At 42.9% G+C, this 23,493-nt stretch overlaps 1 protein-coding gene across 6 annotated transcripts; it reads right to left on the reverse strand.

The window, feature by feature from the left end:
• Positions 1-2,539: 2,539 nt before the first annotated feature.
• LOC106580943 (uncharacterized) lies at positions 2,540-22,077 on the reverse strand. 6 transcript variants are annotated; one of them, XM_045703687.2, is made up of 16 exons: positions 21,709-22,077; positions 15,880-15,911; positions 13,699-13,758; positions 13,571-13,597; positions 13,380-13,415; positions 13,174-13,221; positions 12,901-12,947; positions 12,718-12,770; positions 12,038-12,515; positions 10,980-11,105; positions 8,556-8,691; positions 8,429-8,476; positions 8,137-8,262; positions 4,877-5,042; positions 4,534-4,655; positions 2,540-4,382 (listed from the first exon to the last, which is right to left on the reverse strand). In XM_045703687.2, the coding sequence occupies exons 1-16, from the start codon at positions 21,759-21,761 to the stop codon at positions 4,354-4,356; spliced, it is 1,587 nt and encodes a 528-aa protein (XP_045559643.1). In that variant the 5' UTR covers positions 21,762-22,077; the 3' UTR covers positions 2,540-4,353. The 6 variants fall into 6 exon arrangements, with proteins under 6 accessions (XP_045559643.1, XP_045559646.1, XP_045559642.1 ...); XM_045703690.2 differs by having other exon boundaries at positions 8,191-8,262; positions 13,380-13,418; XM_045703686.2 differs by having other exon boundaries at positions 13,380-13,418.
• Positions 22,078-23,493: the final 1,416 nt, after the last annotated feature.

Raw genomic sequence — 23,493 nt, forward strand, 5'->3', positions numbered from 1 at the left:
TTGTACCATGTTGTGTGCTACTACCATGTTGTTGTTATGTTGTGTTTCTACCATGCTGTGTTGTCATGTGTTGCTCGCTTGCTATGTTGTTGTCTTAGGTCTCTCTTTATGTAGTGTTGTGTTGTCTCTCTTGTTGTGATGTGTTTTGTCCTGTATTTATATTTATTTATTTTTAATCCCAGCCCCCGTCCCCGCAGGAGGCCTTTTTCCTTTTGGTAGGTCATCAGTGTAAATAAGAATTTGTTCTTAACTGGCTTGCCTAGTTAAATAAAGGTTAAATAAAAATAAAATTAAATAAATAAAAATTACCAGTCAAATTGCCATATGGAGTGTACCCATGAGCTTACCAGTCTAAATAAGGCCCTTCTAGAGATTCTATTTCTATGGTAGTACTCAATAAATAAAAGCAAAGATAGCTTAATAGAAAAAGACTCAAGTAAAATTGAAAGTCACCCAGTAAAATACTATTTGAGTAAAACTATCTGGTTCTAAATGTGCTTAAGTATAGTGTGGAAAAAGTACTAAATTGTCATACCTGAGTAGAAGTAAAAAGTAAAAGTAAATGCTGTACATCAAATTCCTTTTATTATGCATACCAGATCGTGCAATTTTCTTGTTTTTCTATATGTTTATGGACAGCAGAGGTTGATAGAATTCACACTTCGCTCAGACAGCTTTGACTGAATTTACAAACAGTATTTGTTATTAGTGAATCCGCAAAATCAGAGGCAGTAAGGATGACAACGCGTTATATTGATAGGTGTGTGAATAGGACTATATTGCTGTCCTGCCTGAGCATTTGAAATGTAACGAGTACTTTTGGGTGTCAGGGAAAATGTATGGGAGTAAAAAGTACATATTTTCTTTAGGAATGTAGTAGAGTAAAAGTAGAAGTTGTCAAAAATATAAATAGTAAATAAAGTACAGATACCCACGAAAACTACTTAAGTAATACTTCAAAGTATTTTTTACTTAGTTACTTTACACCACTGGCAAATGTTATTTGTCACATGCTTACTGGCCCTTCCCAACAATGCAGAGAAAAAAAACTGAAATAGTAGAAAAATTGAAAATGCGAAAAGAGGAATACATAGAAAAATAACAACACAAGGAATAAATACACAATGAGTAATGATAACTTCCCTGTTCAGGAAACCTGGGAGCTGGTGGACGGAGATGGTTTCCATGGTCAATTTGGTGTGTGATGGAAAATCTTTCTTAATTTTGACTAACGGTCAACAACTCCTTTCCCTGGCCAGTTAGGCAGGGTCAAATGGACTGTTCTGAAGCTGAGTGCTCTGATGTGGGTCTCTGCTGAGTTCAGGCATTCAATCACTCAGCCATTCAATCACTCAGCCATTCCCCTCACCACTGATACTACTATCACACTAATACACACTCCACTGATTCTACACACTACCAGCACTCAAACCACATTTCAGGAACTGGGTGACGTGTGACCTAAGAGACGGTGTAATATCACAGAGTAAAAATTGACTGAGGTCTATATTTGATATCACATGGTGTTACTATCCCAATATAAACCTACCAGTTGGAAAAACATTGTCATTTTAACCAGTGTTGCCCACTGGGCTAGATTCAGATCTAATGTATGAGGTTTGGGGTTTCAATCTGAGTTGTTCCTAGACACAGATAAACAAATCAATACAAAATCATCTGTTCATTAATATGCACCAATGCCTTCTGATACAGTGATGAATGAACTCATCTTGATCACCACACACACATACACACAAATAAACAGACCGCAGACTTCCAGTGTGACATGTGATTTCCCTCAGTAGAGACCACAGTGTGAGTCAGAGTGCCAGGAGGTCAGGCCAGTGGGCATTACAATCCCTCTGATCATGTTCACCTCTTTGCTCTGAATCAGTAAGATGTTACTGTAATGATCCACACACACACCCCGTGTCCCTCTCACCTTAATGTCGGAGGAGTTGTTGGTGGCCAGGTAGATGCGAAAGGAGTAGGAGTTGTTCAGAGCCAGTTCCTTATACACCAGGACCACACCGTGGTGCTCTACAGGCTTGCTGCTCTGGACAAGTATTCCTTGGGTATAATAGTACAATAGTACACTTAAATAAATATTTAGCACTTTTATTGGTGTACAATGTTTATAAAATGAAATGTTAAGTCTTTTGAAAATATTAACATGTACATTTTGTACAATGCATTTTTTGGTTGATGTGAGTTTGCTCAAAGCGTGATGAGGAGTGGAAAATGTACTTATGTGTTAGAGGCCAGACGGCAGCATTAACGTTGGCCTTGCATTTGTCTCCATTCCATGCAGTCATAAAGAGACAACCGGCAGAATAGTTCTCAGAGCTTTCCCTTCCCTTCCACATACACCTCACCAGAACACAACGCAGAAAGGTACCGGTACAGACCGGTTACATAGGCTATGACTTAATGAAACATTTATTCTAACAGTCATGAGACCATCATACATTTACATTTAAGTCATTTAGCATCATCTACTAGCTGAAAATGAGTTGCAATTAAAAAAATGTAATCAATCTTTCCAAAAATGTATTTTATTCAGTCAAAGATTTGTAATCTTAGACACCATGCCCAGAGCCCTATGAAGGCCCATTCCTGAGCTGTAACATTACAGAAGTGCACATGTAAGGACTGGAATATTAATGATGGACTTTTGGGAGCGATCACTCTGTGTAAAAATATGTACACACTTGCAAATGGCATCCAATACCCAATAGACAACTTAACTCATGGTTTTCCCATTCATAATGTCACAGTTAATCTGCCTGGGGTATTTGGGTCCCAGTATTGGCAACAGTGACATCCCTATTGAAAGGTGTTTAAAATGAGTTAGTAGCCCTTTTTATGAACAAAAAATACTCTCCTACATTAGTGGTTTCTGGAATTCAGTCAATCCCACCATGTTCAAATGCACGAGCGTGATTTCCAGGCTACAGAATGTACACGATCCAGGCTAAACAAAAGTAAATATTACCAATCTTTTCTCTGAGATGAAGCTTAGCTATCCCCACTCTCAGTTTGACGGCTCAATTTGGTCATAACACACATAAAAAACGAACAAACACAGACTACAAAAATAAAAACAATCACAGTATAGTTAAAAAAACAGAAAATATGTACACCGTATTAAAAGTACAGCTACACTCCTTGAGTAGTTCTTCCAATTCCATGATTAAGCAAGTGGCAATGCCTTGATTGAGAAATATCAAAATACACAAAATATACAACGTTTGAGACAACAGCCCTGTAAGTGTGTTAGCAGTTTCCATACTGCAGCAACATGTCTGTTACTGGCTACGCATTAGCTACCTATTTCCCAGAGCTATGACATAAGAGGTCTTCACTGCACAGGTCGTAGCATCAGCTCCTGGCTGTTTGGGGTACCGCTACAGCTTGATAACGCCTGCATTATTCCAGGTTAATGGACCATTTGTGAATGTCTAAGAACATAACCATTCAAGATTAAAGGTTGAGGTGTAATTCTCTTTCTATGCCTTTGTTGAACTCCTGTTGTAATCCTGAGAGAACATGAGGGGTGAAAAGCCAGGGTTTCCCACTACTAAACATCACTACTAGGCAGGGCACAAAGTTCACTAGATCTAGCATCCAGGCCTGCAGAAATCAAACATATCAGTTGAAGGCAATTGAATCCCAATTCTCTTGGGCTGGAAGGGGCTGACAGTGCTAGGCTGGTGTACCGGCCCTGCCCTGCCTAGGCAATGGCAGGAGACACATAATGCTTCTGATCTAGGATCAGTGTACCATCCTCAATTTATGAAGGAGGTATGCAGAGCTGACCTTAGATCAGCCTATAGAGCAAGGACGGGCAACTCCAGTCCTCGGGGGCTGGATTGGTGTCACACCTTTGCCCCAGCCCCAGCCAACACACCTGACTCCAATAATCAACTAATTATGATCTTTAGTTAGAATGCAATTAGCTTAATCAGCTGCGTTAGCTAGGGGTGGGGAAGAAATGTGACACCACTCCGGCCCCTGAGGATTGGAGTTGCCCATCCCTGGACCAGAGGGAACTTTCATCCTACTCCATACAGCCCTCAAACTCGACTCTGGACCTCGAAGCCAGTTCCACTGCATTTTTTCATTGTTCCCTTCAAATCAGGGACTGATTTAAACCTGGGACACCAGGTGTGTGCAATTAATTATCAGGTAGAACAGAAAACCAGCAGGCTCTGGACCTCGTAGGGTAAGAGTACCCCTGCGATACAGCATAAGCAGAGGGATTTCTGTCTTCAAGGCAAGAGTTCAAACGTCTCTCTCCCATTGTCTCTCTGGGCTGCGGAAAGGCAGGGACCTTTGGAGGCAAAAGATATCTCATTCGGCAGCTTTATTGTCTATCATATCTGAGGAGAACACAGACAGAAAGAGACAGACAGAAAGAGACAGACAGACAGAAATTGGTGTAAGTTAGTAGGAGACAAGAATGAGTACAAATATGTGTGTGCAGGCAGGTGAATGACTGTTTGTCGCTCTAGTCTAATGTGTGTCTCTAACCTTGCAGTGTCTTGAGGACCTCGTTGGGCAGGTCATCCAGCTCCTGTAGGCTCATCAAGAGGTGAGTGACAGTGGCTTGACCATTTGGCCTGCCAGTCTTCCAGCGCTCCAACGCCTTAAACCTGAAACCCAACACAAAACAAGTTGAGGGTCATATTTAGGGTCACATTATCTGAAAAAGAAATCATCACCAAAAATATGAATCAAAGAAAGTAGGTTGCTGTACAATTATTGAATGATCGGTGTACCAAGAATGCTTCAATGAGAAATGCCCAAAATAATGGCTGGCAAGTAATATAAAGTTGAGTTTTAAGGGTGCAGATACTATATCTATCTACTGTACCTCTGCATGATGACATCCTCCTCACTGGCCTGTATATCGTCCAGCTCTTTGGAGGACAGGTCCAGGCAACCGATAGCCACCTGCTTCCACTCCTTCCCCAGCCGCTTAGCCACCTGCATCAGCTGCTTGGACGACACGTCTGGGACTTGCACTGTCCGCACTCCGTCTGGAGACAACAGAGGAATGTCAGACTTTTAAGGGTTTTATTCAGGGTGACTGAACAGCAACTCAACAGGAATAAGACAACAGTATTAACTTTTTAGGGTATAGGGGGCAGTATTTTCGATTTCGGATGAAAAGCGTGCCGAGTAAACTGCCTAATACTCGGGCCCAGAGTCAAATATTTGCATAGTATTAGTAGATTCGGATAGAAAACACTCTGAAGTTTCTAAAACTGTTTGAATGATGTCTGAGTATAACAGAACTCAAATGGCAGGCAAAAACCTGAGAAATATCCAACCAGGAAGTTTGGAAATCTGAGAATTGTACACTGCTCAAAAAAATAAAGGGAACACTTAAACAACACAATGTAACTCCAAGTCAATCACACTTCTGTGAAATCAAACTGTCCACTTAGGAAGCAACACTGATTGACAATAAATGTCACATGCTGTTGTGCAAATGGAATAGACAACAGGTGGAAATTATAGGCAATTAGCAAGACACCCCCAATAAAGGAGTGGTTCTGTAGGTGGGGACCACAGACCACTTCTCAGTTCCTATGCTTCCTGGCTGATGTTTTGGTCACTTTTGAATGCTGGTGGTGCTTTCACTCTAGTGGTAGCATAAGACGGAGTCTACAACCCACACAAGTGGCTCAGGTAGTGCAGCTCATCCAGGATGGCACATCAATGCGAGCTGTAGCAAGAAGGTTTGCTGTGTCTGTCAGCGTAGTGTCCAGAGCATGGAGGCGCTACCAGGAGACAGGCCAGTACATCAGGAGACGTGGAGGAGGCCGTAGGAGGTCAACAACCCAGCAGCAGGACCGCTACCTCCGCCTTTGTGCAAGGAGGAGCAGTAGGAGCACTGCCAGAGCCCTGCAAAATGACCTCCAGCAGGCCACAAATGTGCATGTGTCTGCTCAAATGGTCAGAAACAGACTCCATGAGGGTGGTATGAGGGCCCGACGTCCACAGGTGGGGGTTGTGCTTACAGCCCAACACTGTGCAGGACGTTTGGCATTTGCCAGAGAACACCAAGATTGGCAAATTCGCCACTGGCGCCCTGTGATCTTCACAGATGAAAGCAGGTTCACACTGAGCACGTGACAGACGTGACAGAGTCTGGAGACGCCGTGGAGAACGTTCTGCTGCCTGCAACATCCTCCAGCATGACCGGTTTGGCGGTGGGTCAGTCATGGTGTGGGGTGGCATTTCTTTGGGGGGCCGCACAGCCCTCCATGTGCTCGCCAGAGGTAGCCTGACTGCCATTAGGTACCGAGATGAGATCCTCAGACCCCTTGTGAGACCATATGCTGGTGCGGTTGGCCCTGGGTTCCTCCTAATGCAAGACAATGCTAGACCTCATGTGGCTGGAGTGTGTCAGCAGTTCCTGCAAGAGGAAGGCATTGATGCTATGGACTGGCCCGCCCGTTCCCCAGACCTGAATCCAATTGAGCACATTTGGGACATCATGTCTCGCTCCATCCACCAATGCCACGTTGCACCACAGATTGTCCAGGAGTTGGCGGATGCTTTAGTCCTGGTCTGGGAGGAGATCACTCAGGAGACGATCCGCCACCTCATCAGGAGCATGCCCAGGCGTTGTAGGGAGGTCATACAGGCACGTGGAGGCCACACACACTAATGAGCCTCATTTTGACTTGTTTTAAGGACATTACATCAAAGTTGGATCAGCCTGTAGTGTGGTTTTCCACTTTAATTTTGAGTGTGACTCCAAATCCAGACCTCCATGGGTTTATAAATTGGATTTCCATTGATTCTTTTTGTGTGATTTTGTTGTCAGCACATTCAACTATGTAAAGAAAAAAGTATTTAATAAGATTATTTCTTTCAATCAGATCTAGGATGTGTTGTTTAAGTGTTCCCTTTATTTTTTTGAGCAGTATAGTTCTTCTTTTGAATCCCTATCGAAACTACAGTGTCTGTGGGGTCACGTTGCACTTCCTAAGGCTTCCATTGGCTGCCAACAGCCTTCAGAAAGTTTTTCCATCTTTCTCCTGTTACTGGGCAGAGAATAGTAGCTCAGTCAATGAGTGGACTGCCTATGGACAAAGGACTTGGTGATGCGTGATCCCGCGAGCGCGCCCCTCCTCCTTTTTCTTCTGTAATGAATACGCTATTGACCGGTTGGAATATTATCGACATTTTATGTTAAAAATACCCTAAGGATTGATTGTAAACAACGTTTCACATGTTTCTACAACCAGTAATGGAACATTTTGACTTTTCGTCTCTGGTACTGCGCTCGCGCGTTATGCCTTTGGATAGTGACCTGAACGCACGAATAAAACGGAGGTATTTGGACATAAATATGGAGTATTTCGAACAAAATAAACATTTCTTGTGGAAATAGGAGTCCTCGGAGTGCATTCTGACGAAGATCAGCAAAGGTAAGAGAATATTTATAATACTAATTCAGAGTTTTGTTGATGCCAGAACTTGGCGGGTAGCTGTATAGCTTGCTTCGATGGCTGAGCTATGTACTCAGAATATTGAACAATGTGCTTTCTCCGTAAAGTTATTTTGAAATCTGACAAAGCGGTTGCGTCAAGGAGTAGTGTATCTATAATTCTTTCAATAACTGTTGTAAATGTTATCAACGTTTATGATGAGTATTTTTGTAAACTGATGTGCACATTCACCAGAGGTTTGGTGGGAATACATTTTCTGAACATCACGCGCCAATGTAAAATGCTGTTTTTGGATATAAATATGAACTTTATCGAGCAAAACATTTATGTATTGTATAACATGAAGTCCTATGAGTGCCATCTGATGAAGATCATCAAAGGTTAGTGAATATTTTAGCTGTACATTTGGTTTTTATGATGCATGTCCAAAATGGCTGTGTGGATTTTCTTGTGAAGTTTATGTCCTAACATAATCTAATTTTATGCTTTCGCCCTAAAGCCTTTTTGAAATCGGACAATGTGGTTAGATTAACGAGAGTCTTATCTTTAAAATGGTGTAAAATAGTTGATTGGCTGAGAAAATCTAATTATGAGATTTTTGCTGTTTTGTATTTCGCGCCATGCTATTTCACTGGCTGTTGAATAGTGTGGGACGGTCACGTCCCACCTAGCCCAGAGAAGTTAACAGCAGACGACACAATGGATGTGTTCACACCATCACCCGACTCATCTGCACATCGACGTCTCTTTTTGGGCAACTCTTCCTCTGATGTGCTGGTGCTTCTCTTCCTGTCTACAGAAGAGGAGAAAAAAAGCTACTTTGTCAATCAAAAGCTACTTTGTTATGATTGGATGAAAAGTGCTTGTGCACAGAAAACTTGATATCTAGAACATACACTGGAATAAAGTGAACTCTTGATGCCGATATTGAGAGGGGCAAACAAAAATGACAAACTTACTATCTGTCAGTTTCCTTGACTTTTCAACTGTACTGTCCACACAGTCACCTGAGAGGAAGATAAATTAATATCCTGCTCCTTAACCCACAACACATTACAGACAGACACACAGCAGGTGTGTACGTACCTTCTCTGATGGTGGCTGACCACACAGTCTGGTCAGACTCTGTCTCTACGAGGGAGACCTTGAAAGGAGGGGGCTGCTCAAAGAACACCTCAAAATATCCCTTCAATTTAGTCACGGCCAGCGTGAACGGCAAGTCCTGCAGGACACCAAATACACACAACACAGACATATGAATAAACGCACTTAGTACATACTGTACATACACTGAGTATACAAAACATTAAGAACACCTGCTTTTTCCATGACACAGAGTGACCAGGTGAATCTAGGTGAAAGCTATGATCCCTTAATGATGTCACTTGTTAAATCCACTTCAATCAGTCTAAATGAAGGGGAGGAGACAGGTCAAAGAATGATTTTTCAGCCTAGAGACAATTGAGACATGGATTGTGTATGTGTACCATTCAGAGGGTGAATGAGCAAGACAAAATATTTAAGTGCCTTTCAACAGGGTATGGTAGTAGTCAAGAACTGCAATGCTGCCTTGTTTTTCACGCTCAACAGTTTCCCATGTGTATCAAGAACGGTCAACCACCCAAATGACATCCAGCCAACTTGACACATCTGTGGGAAGTATTGGAGTTAACATAGACCAGCATCCCTGTGGTACGTTATCGACATCTTGTAGAGTCCCTGCCTCGACGAATTCAGGTTGTTCTGAGGTAAAAAGGGGGTGTAACTCAATATTAGGAAGGTGTTCTTAACGTTTTGTACACTCAATGTACCGTACATACAGTTGAAGTTGGAAGTTTACATACACTTATGTTGCAGTCATTAAAACTCGTTTTTCAACCACTCCACAAATTTCTTGTTAACAAACTTTAACAAACTATAGTTTTGACAAGTCGGTTAGGACATCTACTTTGTGCATGACACAAGTCATTTTCCAACAATTGTTTACAGACAGATTATTTCATTTATAATTCACTGAATCACAATTCCAGTGGGTCAGAGGTTTACATACACAAAGTTGAATATGCCTTTAAACAGCTTGGAAAATTCCCGAAAATTATGTCATGGCTTTAGAAGCTTCTGATAGGCTAATTTACATAATTTGAGTCAATTGGAGGTGTACCTGTGAATGTATTTCAATGTCTACCTTCAAACTCAGTGCCTCTTTGTTCGACATCATGGGAAAATCAAAAGAAATCAGCCAAGACCTCAGAATTCTTTTTTTGTAGACCTTAGTCTGGTTCATCCTTGGGAGCAATTTCTAAACGCCACGTTCATCTGTGCAAACAATAGTACACAAGTATAAACACCATGGAACCATGCAGCCGTCATACCGCTCAGGAAGGAGACACGTTCTGTCTCCTAGAGATGAACGTACTTTGGTGCGAAAAGTGCAAATCAATCCCAGAACAACAGCAAAGGACCTTGTGAAGATGCTGGAGGAAACAGGTACAAAAGTATCTATATCCACAGTAAAACAAGTCCTATATCGACATAACCTGAAAGGCCGCTGAGCAAGGAAGAAGCCACTGCTCCAAAACCGCTATAAAAAAAGCCAGACTACAGTTTGCAACTGCACATGGGGACAAAGATTGTACTTTTCGGAGAAATGTCCTCTGGTCTGATGAAACAAAAATAGAACTGTTTGGCCATAATAACCATCGTTATGTCTGGGGAAAAAAGGGGGAGGCTTGCAAGCTGAAGAACACCATCTCAATCGTGAAGCACGGGGGTGGCAGCATCATGATGTGGGGGTGCTTTGCTGCAGGAGGGACTGGTGCACTTCACAAAATAGATGGCATAATGAGGCAGGAAAATTATGTGGATATTTTGAAGCAACATCTCAAGACATCAGTCAGGAAGTTAAAGCTTGGTCGCAAATGAGTCTTCCAAATGGACAATGACCCCAAGCATACTTCCAAAGTTGTGGCAAAATGGCTTAAGGACAAAAAAGTCAAGGTATTGGAGTGGCCATCACAAAGCCCTGACCTCAATCCTATAGAACATTTGTGGGCAGAATTGAAAAAGCGTGTGCGAGCATGGAGGCCTACAAACCTGACTCAGTTACACCAGCTCTGTCAGGAGGAATGGGCCAAAATTCACACAACTTATTGTGGAAAGCTTGTGGAAGACTACCCGAAACGTTTGACCCAAGTTAAACAATTTAAAGGCAATGCTACCAAATACTAATTGAGTGTATGTAAACATCTGACCCACTGGGAATGTGATGAAAGAAATAAAAGCTGAAATAAATCATTCTCTCTACTATTATTCTGACATTTCACATTCTTAAAATAAAGTGGTGATCCTAACAGACCTAAGACAGGGAATTTTTACTAGGATTAAAATGTCAGGAATTGTGAAAAACTGAGTTTAAATGTATTTGGCTAAGGTGTATGTAAACTTCTGAGTTCAACTGTACTGTAGGTCAGTGCTTACTGGTTATGCAGTAATGGGTGAATGAACCCTCACCGCAGGGCTGATGTCTCCCTCTGGTTCACTCATGAGGCGGTACCTACTCTCATCCAGCTTACAGGTGGGAGGCTTCTCTACCTTCAGGTAACGCCTCTTGGAGCAACGCACCTCCTTCCCTATGTCCTGGAGTGAGGGAGGGGTAGAGGAGGAGAAAGAAAGGCAGAGAGACAAATGAATAGATAGAAGTGGACCAGTGATTTACCATAGGTAAGCGAGAGATTCCAATAATGGTAACAATAGCGGGGATGACTATTCCCTGTTCAGGAAACCTGGGAGCTGGTGGACGGAGATGGTTTCCATGGTCAATTTGGTGTGTGATGGAAAATCTTTCTTATTGTTGACTAACGGTCAACAACTCCTTTCCCTGGCCAGTTAGGCAGGGTCAAATGGACTGTTCTGAAGCTGAGTGCTCTGATGTGGGTCTCTGCTGAGTTCAGGCATTCAATCACTCAGCCATTCAATCACTCAGCCATTCCCCTCACCACTGATACTACTATCACACTAATACACACTCCACTGATTCTACACACTACCAGCACTCAAACCACATTTCAGGAACTGGGTGACGTGTGACCTAAGAGACGGTGTAATATCACAGAGTAAAAATTGACTGAGGTCTATATTTGATATCACATGGTGTTACTATCCCAATATAAACCTACCAGTTGGAAAAACATTGTCATTTTAACCAGTGTTGCCCACTGGGCTAGATTCAGATCTAATGTATGAGGTTTGGGGTTTCAATCTGAGTTGTTCCTAGACACAGATAAACAAATCAATACAAAATCATCTGTTCATTAATATGCACCAATGCCTTCTGATACAGTGATGAATGAACTCATCTTGATCACCACACACACATACACACAAATGAACAGACCGCAGACTTCCAGTGTGACATGTGATTTCCCTCAGTAGAGACCACAGTGTGAGTCAGAGTGCCAGGAGGTCAGGCCAGTGGGCATTACAATCCCTCTGATCATGTTCACCTCTTTGCTCTGAATCAGTAAGATGTTACTGTAATGATCCACACACACACCCCGTGTCCCTCTCACCTTAATGTCGGAGGAGTTGTTGGTGGCCAGGTAGATGCGAAAGGAGTAGGAGTTGTTCAGAGCCAGTTCCTTATACACCAGGACCACACCGTGGTGCTCTACAGGCTTGCTGCTCTGGACAATGGGCCCCACTGGGGACAGGGACGACACACGCCACTTTACATGGCTGCCAGAGTGGTCTACCGAGGGCTCGATCACCGGACAGCTGTCCTTCATATGCAGGACACTGAAGGTCATTTCACTGTCGGGGTCAGCGAGGCAGAGGGAGTGAGGGAACTGGATGGAGGTGAGGATGGATGAGGGGCTGTTGACACAGTCCACATTGAAGATGGGCCCAGCGAACCTCCAGGAGTCCCTGAGAAACATGCCGAACTTGGACCAGGACAGGACCGAGTAGCGGATCAGGACTCTCCCCGACACCTCAAACACCAGGCCGGTGACGGAGCACTCATATGTCCCCTCTCCCTCCAGCTGCACCCTGACACACAGAACCAGAGAGATGGACAGACTCATACCAGTCAGACAGACACTCAGCAGGAGAGGCATTAGTGGTTTGGGAATTTTCTTTTTTATTAAAAAAGAGAGGTAGAGATACTAAGTAAGCAAGAGAGTAAGAGATTTAGAGATGGAGAAAAGAGAGAGAGAGAATGAACAAGGCTACAGGTAGAAGACCTACTCACTGTAGGCGTCCTTTAGAGATCCTCCTGGGAGTAACCAGTTCATTGCCTTGACTCTGATAGAGAAACAGACATGGTACTAAGATTAGCCCCTGTTCCTCTAGTGAGTCTACAGCCATACTGTACGTCTCTGAAGCTTTATTACACAACTATCATTCAATTCCACAATCAAACAAATGTACTTACCCACTGGACAGCCTTGCATTTTTCACAGCATGGCTTGGGGGGCACATCTGACAAAGGAGATCGCAAAAGTCAAACTAGGCACTCCCTCTTGGGGAGTACTCTACCTCTCAGACTATGATTTGCAGACACATTTTCATAAACCTATGAATGCACCCAGATATCTTCTCTCTAGCCTTTCAACCATTACAATCTCCTTTGTCTAGGATAGCCCGACATTTTGTGGAAAAAGCGAAACACTTGGTAGTAGAATGACTTTTGCCAAACTGAGGATACCTTTAGCAAGGGAAACCTCTGCATCAGGTTGAGGAGCCGACTCTGACTCTGTGGAGAGAGAAGTTACTCCTCATGAAGGAAGTTGGGGGAGAGGAGCAATCATTCTACTCAGGACATTCTGAGGTGGAAGAGGCTATTGATCTGTATTTCAGAGGCAGGATAAGGCAGATATAGGCATTGTGTCTGACGTTTTAGTTCCAACTCACCATTACAGGAACCCTCAACATCAGGCTCCTTGGATTCTACTGGGACAAGCCAAAAAAGAATACAATTATTTCTAAAAAGATCCTAACTGACTGAGTAAAGACACAAGCCAGGTGCTGGTGTGACCGTGTATCATCACAGATTGTAAATTGTTTTGATGAAGCTGAGAGAACAAGGGCTGTGTTTTTCTCACCTTCTTCTTCTTTCTCAGCAGAGCCGTCTGTTGAAAGACAAAGAGAGAGAAGGTTATGTTAGAGGGTGGGATAAAGCCTGAAGATTCATACTGTGATGGAGAGATTTTGATCTCTAGCAGCCGCTCACCAGAATCCTCCTCCTCCTCTTCGTCCTCCTCTTCTTCAGAACTCTCCTCTGTAGATGTCCCTGCATTGTTTGTCAGAAAAATCCATAGGACATGGAGGGATGAACTTTGAAAACGTTTCTCATTCTAAGTGTACTTTCAAATAAAGAGGGGTGAGGGAAATTGATTGGTAGTTCAAACATGACTTGAGAGGCCTATATGCAGCTCAGTGACCATTAGCGTTCTGTTTGAGTAGTGTTCACGGGGTGGGGGGATTTCTCTTGAGTGAAATCTCACTCTGTACAGAGGAAAATACAAACATACTGCAAAGGTGTGTCCACCTGAGCCACTGTTATCATTTTCAGTCAGATTATCTGTAACAACTGAACTTGGATTAGAGATGTCTTGGGTAAGGGGTTAATATGGAATTAGGAACTCTCCATCTTTCCACCCCACTTTACCCATAATGCAGAGAGGTTTACAGTAACCTGGGGCAGCAGGTAGCCTAGTGGTTAGAGCGTTGGGCTTGGAACCAAAAGGTTGCTGGATGGAATCCCTGAGCTGACATGGTAAAAATTGGCCGTTCTACCTGTGAACAAGGCAGTTAACCCACTGTTCCCCGTGTAGTCCGTCATTGTAAATAAGAATTTGTTCTTAACTGACTTGGCTAGCTAAATAAAAAAATAAAAAAACGAAGGGACTGGCCCTCTGTGGGACCCGCCCCAAACAACTCCAGCCCATCCCCTGAGAGTTTTCTGAAGGGTCTCTACCCTAGGCCCATTACTAAGAAATGGCAGAAAAAGAATATCATACATTATCGATTTGTAGCCTTTTATTTACTGTCTGACTGAGCATTATCTAAATGTTGCACTTCTGTTGTCAAACTGTGACTAAGTTCATTCTGATGAGCTCATCAGTGTATACCCTCTTCACTCACATCACACCACATTGCTCATCTGAAACTTCCACTCTGATTCCTCACTAATGTAGATGAATGCAAACTGGATACAGTATGTATATGAGCGTATTGTAATTCGGTGATATGTCTGTGGTTTTTCTATGTATAGTGCTGAGGGCCCCTGTGTCAGAGCTGTAACTTTACAGAAGCAGATATTCTCCTTCAGAAATTCAGAATGACTTATAAATTGTATGCTTCATACTGTAAGTGCATCTAAAGTAGGGCTGTGATGATTGTGTAACGATTAATTGCCATGCAAATGGTCACGATTATTGTTATGATTGTCATTTTTGTAGAATTTGTATATATTTTGTAATGCATCAAAATGCATCTTTGAAAATAAGCTACGGGATATCTAATGAATACAACACAGCTTTGGCGAAAATAATTCTCAAAAGCAAATGTTTTTGACTTCTTGGAACTTCTGTAAATCAAGCTTCTCCACCCAAATCATTGTAAAATGATTACCAACTTTACCCTTTTCATGTAAAAATGAAAAAAACTGCTACTGGGTAAACTATATCTACTTGAAAATAAAGTTAAATCCCCCCCCATCTTAAAATTAATGTATTAAGAATAAAAAAATGTTCACGGTTATTGTCAATAATTGTCCAAATCTAAAGTGAAACTACGGCCTACCTGGTAAGATAGAGTGAAGTGAACTGGTGCCCTGGTGTACAGACATGGCTAGCTCCTGGGGTATCTGTACCCAGCAGGAGTGAGTCTGGGTCAGGCCTTCTAGCTGAAAGCCTGGCATTGGCAGAGGGGAAGCTAATAGATGGAGCCTGTCCTCTCTGGGGCAGGGAGCCTCATCTCAGACTGAGAATCAGCCAGGTCTCTCTCTCTCTCTCTCTCTGCTCTACAAACGTCCCTCTCTCTTGCTCGTTCTCCCTCCCTCTCCCCTTATCTCTTCCCCCCCATCTCTCCATCTGTGTCCTCATATGCCTCCAATCGCTCTCTGCCTCATCTAACATCCACTCAGACATCTCACACACACACACACACACACACACACACACACACACACACACACACACACACACACACACACACACACACACACACACACACACACACACACACACACACACACACACACACACACACACACACACACACCTTTTAACTGGTTTTGACTGCCATCTGCTGGTCTAATTAAAGATCACATTAATTCAGAACTTTTTGCCACATGAGACAAAACAAAACATTTCATGCACAATCAAACAAAGAGCGAAACGGTGCTTACCCTTCTGGTCAGGGGCAGGGATGTCTCCATCTCTGTGGGTTAAAAGAGAAAGGAAATGATAAGGGCATCCCAAGACGTTATCAAAATGGAGTTAAGAGAATACAACTTCAGTTTAAGGACCAGTGGGGGAGGGGATTATGGGTGTGGAGAAGAGGGGGTGGAGCTGAACTGTCCAGCTGCAGACCCATCTCTGTCTTCACTTCCTCTCTCCGATGTACACACAAACGCTCATTCAACTGAGGCACAAAAACAGGAAGTGGAGAAGCTGCCAAAATCTCACGTTCATGACATCAGCCCATCCTCCAGTGTGGTGTGGAACCCCCACCCCCTACATCCTGACCCAGTTTTACACAACACGGCTGGTACTGCAAAACCATGGAAAGGTACTGGCCGATAATAGTGCTTATGATTATAAACCGTAAGTTCTTAAAGAGACAGTATCAAAGAACATCAAAAGTTGATCTAACATCAAGACACAAAGGGAAGGGTTTTGCAGTTAGCAGTGTTACAGGTTTATATAACCCATAATAATGTGTATCATCCAGAGGTTGTCTCTCAGCCTCAGACAAAGCGTGCCGCTTGGTCATTCAGTCTGTGACCTGTGTGAACAAGTTCAGCATGCACAGAGAACTAGGTCAACAGTATTTATTTTTTATTTTACTCCATCGTAAAAATACTGCGCTTTAGGTGATCAAAAGCCAGAGTTGACTCAAGTGTAGTCTTTAGTCCTTTACCACAGAGGAGATTAGGAATACAGTAGAAACACTTTACTAAATTGGCATGTGTTTACAACCTCTTTGATAATAAGAAAGTAATTAATCATGATAACTGTGCATGGTACCTGCAGATAAGGTCCTGAAACAACGATTGAACGGTGACCAAAATGCATAAGCTATTTCTAGTTCTGTGTCGTGACATCATTAGAATATTGTCACTCTTTTAGATTTAATGAAACCTGATAAGCTAGTGGTCCTCATCCTCATTGTCCTCAGACAGGAGTACAGGAAAGACTGTTAACTTTTCAAGGTCAATGTTCGACACAGCCAACAGGTTTCTGTATCACAACACAACGGTTATACATTTCCATGGCAGTCATATTCACACATGTACTCTGCCCGTGACTTTCTGTCACGCCCTGATCTGTTTCACCTGTCTTTGTGATTGTCTCCACCCACCTCCAGGTGTCACACGTTTTCCCCATTATTCCCAGGGTATTTATTCCTGTGTTCTGTTTGTCTGTTGTCAGGTCACCTTGTCTTGTTTAGTCAACCATCGTGGTTTTCCGTGCTTCTGCTTTTTCCTTGTCTGTGTTTTTCTAGTCCTCCTGGTTCTGACCTTTTGCCTGCCCTGACTTTGAGCCTCCCTGCCTCCCTGTACCGTTTGGAACTCTGACCTGGTTATGAACTTTTGCCTGTCCTCGACCTGCCCCTTGTTGTTTAATAAATATCAGAGACTCAAACCGTCTGCCTCCTGTGTCTGCATCCGGGTCTCGCCCTGTGTTGTTATACTTTCAGCCTCTATCCATTTCTCTGTCAATTCTTTCTCTTTGCCCTCTCTTCAACCCTGGCCTCTCACCATCTCTTCTCTCCCACTCATACAAAACAAAACCCTCCCCTTCCTTTCTTGTCTCTCTCACCCCTTCTCTCTCTGTCTGTGTCTCTGTGGTGTGATAAGGCCACAGTTTTAGCATGTTTCCTACAGCCTTACATGAACACACTGAAAGCCTGTGAACAAGAGATAGGCAATAGTCAGTTAGTTCTAGTGCTATAGGTTTTGTCACAGCTCCAATTCAGCCTTGTGTACCTCAGTAGGTTAACATATCACACACCATCAGTCACAACATTAATGATACACTAAACTGTCAAGTATGAGGATAAAACGTTATGCCTTCATGAGGGGTCATATATTCTGCAGGTATTGTGCATTGTATTTTTAGGTATACTGAACAAAAACATAAACTCAACATTTCAACGATTTTACTGAGTTACAGTTCATATAAGGAAATCAGTCAATTTAAATAAATACATTTAGGCCCACCCACTCGGGAGCAAGGACCACCGACTGGGGAAACAGGCCTAGCCAATCAGAATTAGTTTTTCCCCACAAAAGGTCTTTATTACAGACAGAAATACTCCTCAGTTTCATCAGCTGTCCGTGTGGCTGGTCTCAGATGATCCCACAGGTGAAGAAGCCAGATGTGGAGGTCCTGGGCTGGCGTGGTTACACAAGGTCTGCGGTTGTGAGGCCGGTTGGACATACTGCCAAATTCTCCAAAACAACGTTGGAGGCAGCTTATGGTAGAGAAATTAACATTCAATTCTCTGGCAACAGCTCTGGTGGACATTCCTGCAGGGAGCTTGCAAGGACCACCCACTGGGGATCCAGGCCCAGCCAATCAGATGATCCCGCAGGTGAAGAAGGCAGATGTGGTGGCCCTGGGCTGGCTACATGTGGTCTGCAGTTGTGATGCCGCTTGACCGTACTGCCAAATTCTCTAAAACAACTTATGTTAAAGAAATGAACATTCAATTCTCTGGCAACAGCTCTGGTGGACATTCCTGCAGTCAGCATGCCAATTACACACTCCCTCAAAACTTGAGACATGTGGCATTGTGTTGTGTGACAAAACTGCACATTTTAGAGTGGCCTTTTATTGTCCCCAGCACATGGTGCACCTATGTAATGATCATGCGGTTTAATCGGCTTCTTGATATGCCACACCTGTCAGGTGGATGGATTATCTTGGCAAAGGAGAAATGCTCTAACAGGGATGTAAACAAATTTGTGCACAAACTTTGAGAGAAATAAGCTTTTTTGTTAATGAAACATTTCTGGGATCTTTTTTTTCAGCTCATGAAACATCGGACCAACACTTTACATGTTGCGTTTATGTTTTTGTTCAGTATAATTGAATATCTACAGTACAGAAGATAGCCCTATTTGGTAAAAGACCAAGTCCATATTATGCCAAGAACAGCTCAAATAGGCAAAGAGAAATGACAGTCCATCATTACTTTAAGACAGGAAGGTCAGTCAATACAGAACATTTCAAGAACTTTGAAAGTTTCTTCAAGTGCAATCGCAAAAACCATCAAGTGCTACAGTATGATGAAACTGGCTCTCATGAGGACCGCCACAGGAAAGGAAGACCCAGAGTTAACTCTGCTGCAGAAAATAAATTCATTAGAGTTACCAGCCTCAGAAATTGCAGCCCAAATAAATGCTTCACAGAGTTCAAGTAACAGACACATCTCAACATCAACTGTTCAGAGGAGACTGCGTCAATCAGGCCTTCATGGTCGAAATTGCTGCCAAGAAACCACTACTAAAGGACACCAATGAGAAGAAGAGACTTACTTGGGCCAAGAAACACGAGCAATGGACATTAGACCGGTGGAAATCTGTCCTTTGGTCTGATGAGTCCAAATTTGAGATTTATGGTTCCAACCGCTGTGTCTTTGTGAGACAGAGTAGGTGAACGGATGATCTCCACATGTGTGGTTCCCACCGTGAAGCATGGAGGCGGAGGTGTGATGGTGTGGGGTTGCTTTGGTGGTGACACTGTCAGTGATTTATTTAGAATTCAAGGCACACTTAACCAGCATGGCTACCACAGCATTCTGCAGCAATACGCCATCCCATCTGGTTTGCACTATCAATTGTTTTTCAACAGGACAATGACCCAACACCCCTCCAGGCTGTGTAAGGGCTATTTGACCAAGAAGGAGTGTGATGGAGTGCTGCATCAGATGACCTGGCCTCCACAATCACCCGACCTCAACCCAATTGAGATGGTTTCGAATGACTTGGACCTCAGAGTGAAGGAAAAGCAGCCATCAAGTGCTCAGCATATGAGGGAACTCCTTCAAGACAGTTGGAAAAGCATTCCAGGTGAAGCTGGTTGAGAGAATGCCAAGAGTGTGCAAAGCTATCATCGAGACAAAGGGTGGCTACTTTGAAGAATCTAAAATATTTTTTTGTTTGTCACGTTGATATGAATGATTCAGGAGGCAGACGCAGGAATTCGTAATATGGGTTTTTATTATGCCCCAAATTACGGCGACGAAGACCAAACAAACACGTAACAAAAACACAGGGTTGAAACCCAAACAAAAGAGCGAAGAGAACCTCGAATAAATGACACTAGCGCACAATGATTATCACACGGGACGAGACCCGAAATCATCTGCTCAATCCACAATGGCACGAAAGCAAAACACACAGCACAGGTACTCACACGCACCAACGGACATAGTAACAATAATCGACAGCACCATGGTGAACAATGGGCACATACTGTATATACAAATACAATCAGTGGGAATAGGGGCCAGGTGTGCGCAATGAAAGTTCCAGAGGGATCCGTGACATTGTTTAACACTTTTTGGGTTACAACATGATTCCATGTGTTATTTCATAGTTTTGATGTCTTAACTATTATTCTACAACCTAGAAAATAGTACAAATAAAGAAAAACCCTTGAATGAGCTGGTGTGTCAAACTTTTGACTGGTACTGTATATATGTCAGCACTTCGGTGACACTCAAGCCTCTTCAGTGATTTGAGCGTTGAATTGTCTAACCAGAATTTTGATAATTTAAGTCAGTGGCAAAAGGGTGTGGCATGGTGGCAAGGTGCCAAATGTGTCTTGTTTCTCCAGCAGCCTGTGGTGTGATAGAAAACCAGGAAACCACAATAACTATTGACCTAGTGTTCCCCTTGGATATAAGTCACCATCTATCACCTTTAACTGCACTGGGGTTCATGGTTACTCACCACACAAACACTATTCATTATTTACTACACAAACGGGACAATGTAGAACGTTTTCTACATTTCTACAACTACATTTTACAGTATAACAGGCTCCCGTGTGGCTCAGTTGGTAGAGCATGGTGTTTGCAACACCAGGGTTGTGGGTTCGATTCCCACGGGGGACCAGTATGGAGAAAGAAATGTATGAAATGTATGCATTCACTACTGTAAGTCGCTCTGGATAAGAGCATCTGCTAAATGACTAAAATGTGTAAAACATTACCATGATTGTAGTAACACTGTGGTTACAGAAGTGATATGGGTTAAAAAATAAATAGTCCTTGACTATCAAGCTTCACTGGGAAAAAGTCCCAATAGCCTAGTTCAAGATGATTATATGATACATGGTATGGTATAATATTTGGTACATAGATGCTCTTATACATATAACAACGAAGCTAGTTTACCTTTACTAGCACTTTCACATTGCAGGTGTCTAATGAAGAACGACCTGGCTGGCACGCTTTTAAACTGCTGAAACAATGCATCTTGAGACAAAATAGCCTAACTATGGCAGTGGAAAATGCAGTGGTGAAGGACGGATACACGCAAGTGGTTTCGTTTTCAAGTTAAAAGAGACGGTTTTATTGAGAACCCAAAAAGTATTGTTGCATTGGGTTGGCCTACAGAATAACATCGTTCTTTGGTTGTAACTCGCGGTATAGCCATATTACTTGGGCGATGGGCATGTTTGTGTTATGATCAGTCAACAACACAGCATCTTGTGCGTTACAAAGCGATCATGGCGTCCCCTCTCACTTTTGGGGTATGTCTTCAATAAAATAAAAATACATGGTTGCAACTATTTTGGGTCTTATATGTTTTTTTTATAAATCGAGAACTAAGTTACCAGCTAAGGGTAGCAAGCAGCAACAACAAAGGAACAGCTCTTTCCGGATTCGACAGAACATTGCGGCGCACATCTTTGTCAGTGTGAATGCAACCTCATGCATATATAGGCTACGTGCAAGACTAAATCTCGCCATTATTTGGCTATGTATTTAAGATGCTTACCCTTCATCCAGGTTACAAGCGGCTCCGCAGCTCGCCATCCTCGCCACCATCATGTGCCTGAGGAACTTTCACCTTAGGTTTTGATTTGGTCGTTTTTGCTTCACGGTCGTGATGTTCCGTGATAGCACCTGCCCGTCTCTCTGTCAGAAATCATTTCCTTTTAAAATGATACCTTGACTTTACATCAAATAGGACGATGTAAGCTCTCAAAACAAATACACTCTCCCATAGTAGGCATAGGTTTAGTTTAGGCTAAAATATGCTGATTTGACTACCATGTGGTAAATGGAGGTCTCATTGTTTACAATTGCAAATGATTTACAAATAGCTGCAAAAGCACAGCCCTGGAGCAATAAAAGTGCGCAAGAACAGCTCAGTGGGAGGAGTATATTATCCCGCCAATGATTTACATAACTCTAGTCCGCTTTTTTCATTGAAACAAGACGCCTGGCTGCATGGCGCTTCTGGGTTTCTTTCCCGTCAATTCTGATCAATGAGAACTCTGATTACTATGGCGGGGATATAAAATATGTACCATAAGGAAGATTATCTGGGCTGCCAATATGATTTTAATTATTGAAGATGACTAAAGTTTACAGTTTTCATGCTAAAATACGGCTACTGATACTAAAATAAATTGTCATACTGCTGCCACATTGTATTAAATGGTCAGACCTTTTGATATCCAGGCGTTACGTTGTAGATATTTCTCACCCTTTCTTTGTAACATTGTATCTATATCTAGGGGACTCCCGAATGGCGCAGCGGTCTAATGCACTGCATCGCAGTACTTGAGGCGTCACTATAGACACAGCCTGGATACGAACCAGGGTATCACAACCGGCCGTGATTGGGAGTCCCATGGGGCGGTGCACAATTGGCCCAGCATCGTCCGGATTTGGCCGGTGTAGGTCGTCATTGTAAGTACGAATTTGTTCTTAACTGAATGTCTAGTTAAATAAATGTTACATAACCAAAAGTATCCAAAGTAGGTCAAGTCAATGGTCTCGTGTCAAAAGTTCATTTTTTAGCGGGAAAATATAAACCCGTAAGTCTGCAGTACACGAAACCAACCACTAGATATCGCAATCTACAATAAGAAAACCACAATGTTCTGTTGCCAGAGAAGTTCCCAGTTAACTATTTCTTGATCACGTCTATTGGCCAGTTCATCTTTACTTGAAATGAAAACGCTCTGCCTGATATAAGTCAACAGCTGTCAATGGTGATGATCAGAACATCAGTAACTAATCATAGGCCTATCTCTAGTCTATTCTACAGAGTGACAGTGTACTGTGTGTGGGTGCCCCCCTCCCCAGCTATTTCTCTTTCCTGTCATTCTCTGTGTGATGTCCAGGGACAGAGGAATGAGTGCAGGATCAAGGGCTTTCCTATCGATCTGGTGCTCATTTGGAGTGGATGAGTGGATCTCGTCTCCCATCTCCCCCTCTCCGGGACTACAGTTACTTACACATGGTGTGCATGATGTGTTTGTGTATGTGTGTGTCTGTGTCTGTGTGTGTGTGTATATATATGTGTGCGGCAACAGACAGTGACAGAGAGTTGGGACAAACCGGGTGACCACAGATGAATTATACAGGTCTACAACCCTACAGTGAGAACTCAGCCCCTCAATGCAGGGACAAGACACACATTGAGCTGAGGCCTGCCTGAGCTGCTGTGCTGGGGGAAGCCAGAGAGGAGAGGAGACCTGAGTGGAGACCTGGGGGAGAGAGAGAAAGAGGCCTCTGAGTGCTCTGTAATCTGTGTTGATGTACAGGGGCA

This window comes from Salmo salar, chromosome 20 (genome assembly GCF_965601325.2).
Source record: "Salmo salar chromosome 20, fSalSal1, whole genome shotgun sequence".
In the NCBI taxonomy this organism is placed as follows: Eukaryota; Metazoa; Chordata; class Actinopteri; order Salmoniformes; family Salmonidae; genus Salmo; species Salmo salar.

What these genes read in the sequence shown, in the direction of transcription:
- LOC106580943 (XM_045703686.2), bottom strand. Translation starts at nt 21,761, where the DNA reads ATGATGGTGGCGAGGATGGCGAGCTGCGGAGCCGCTTGTAACCTGGAT. An exon ending in CCCTGCCCCTGACCAGAAGG is followed by an intron (nt 13,759 to 15,879) that starts GTAAGCACCGTT and finishes CAAACAATGCAG; the next exon opens with GGACATCTACAGAGGAGAGT. An exon ending in AGAGGTTTCCCTTGCTAAAG is followed by an intron (nt 12,948 to 13,173) that starts GTATCCTCAGTT and finishes CTCCTTTGTCAG; the next exon opens with ATGTGCCCCCCAAGCCATGC.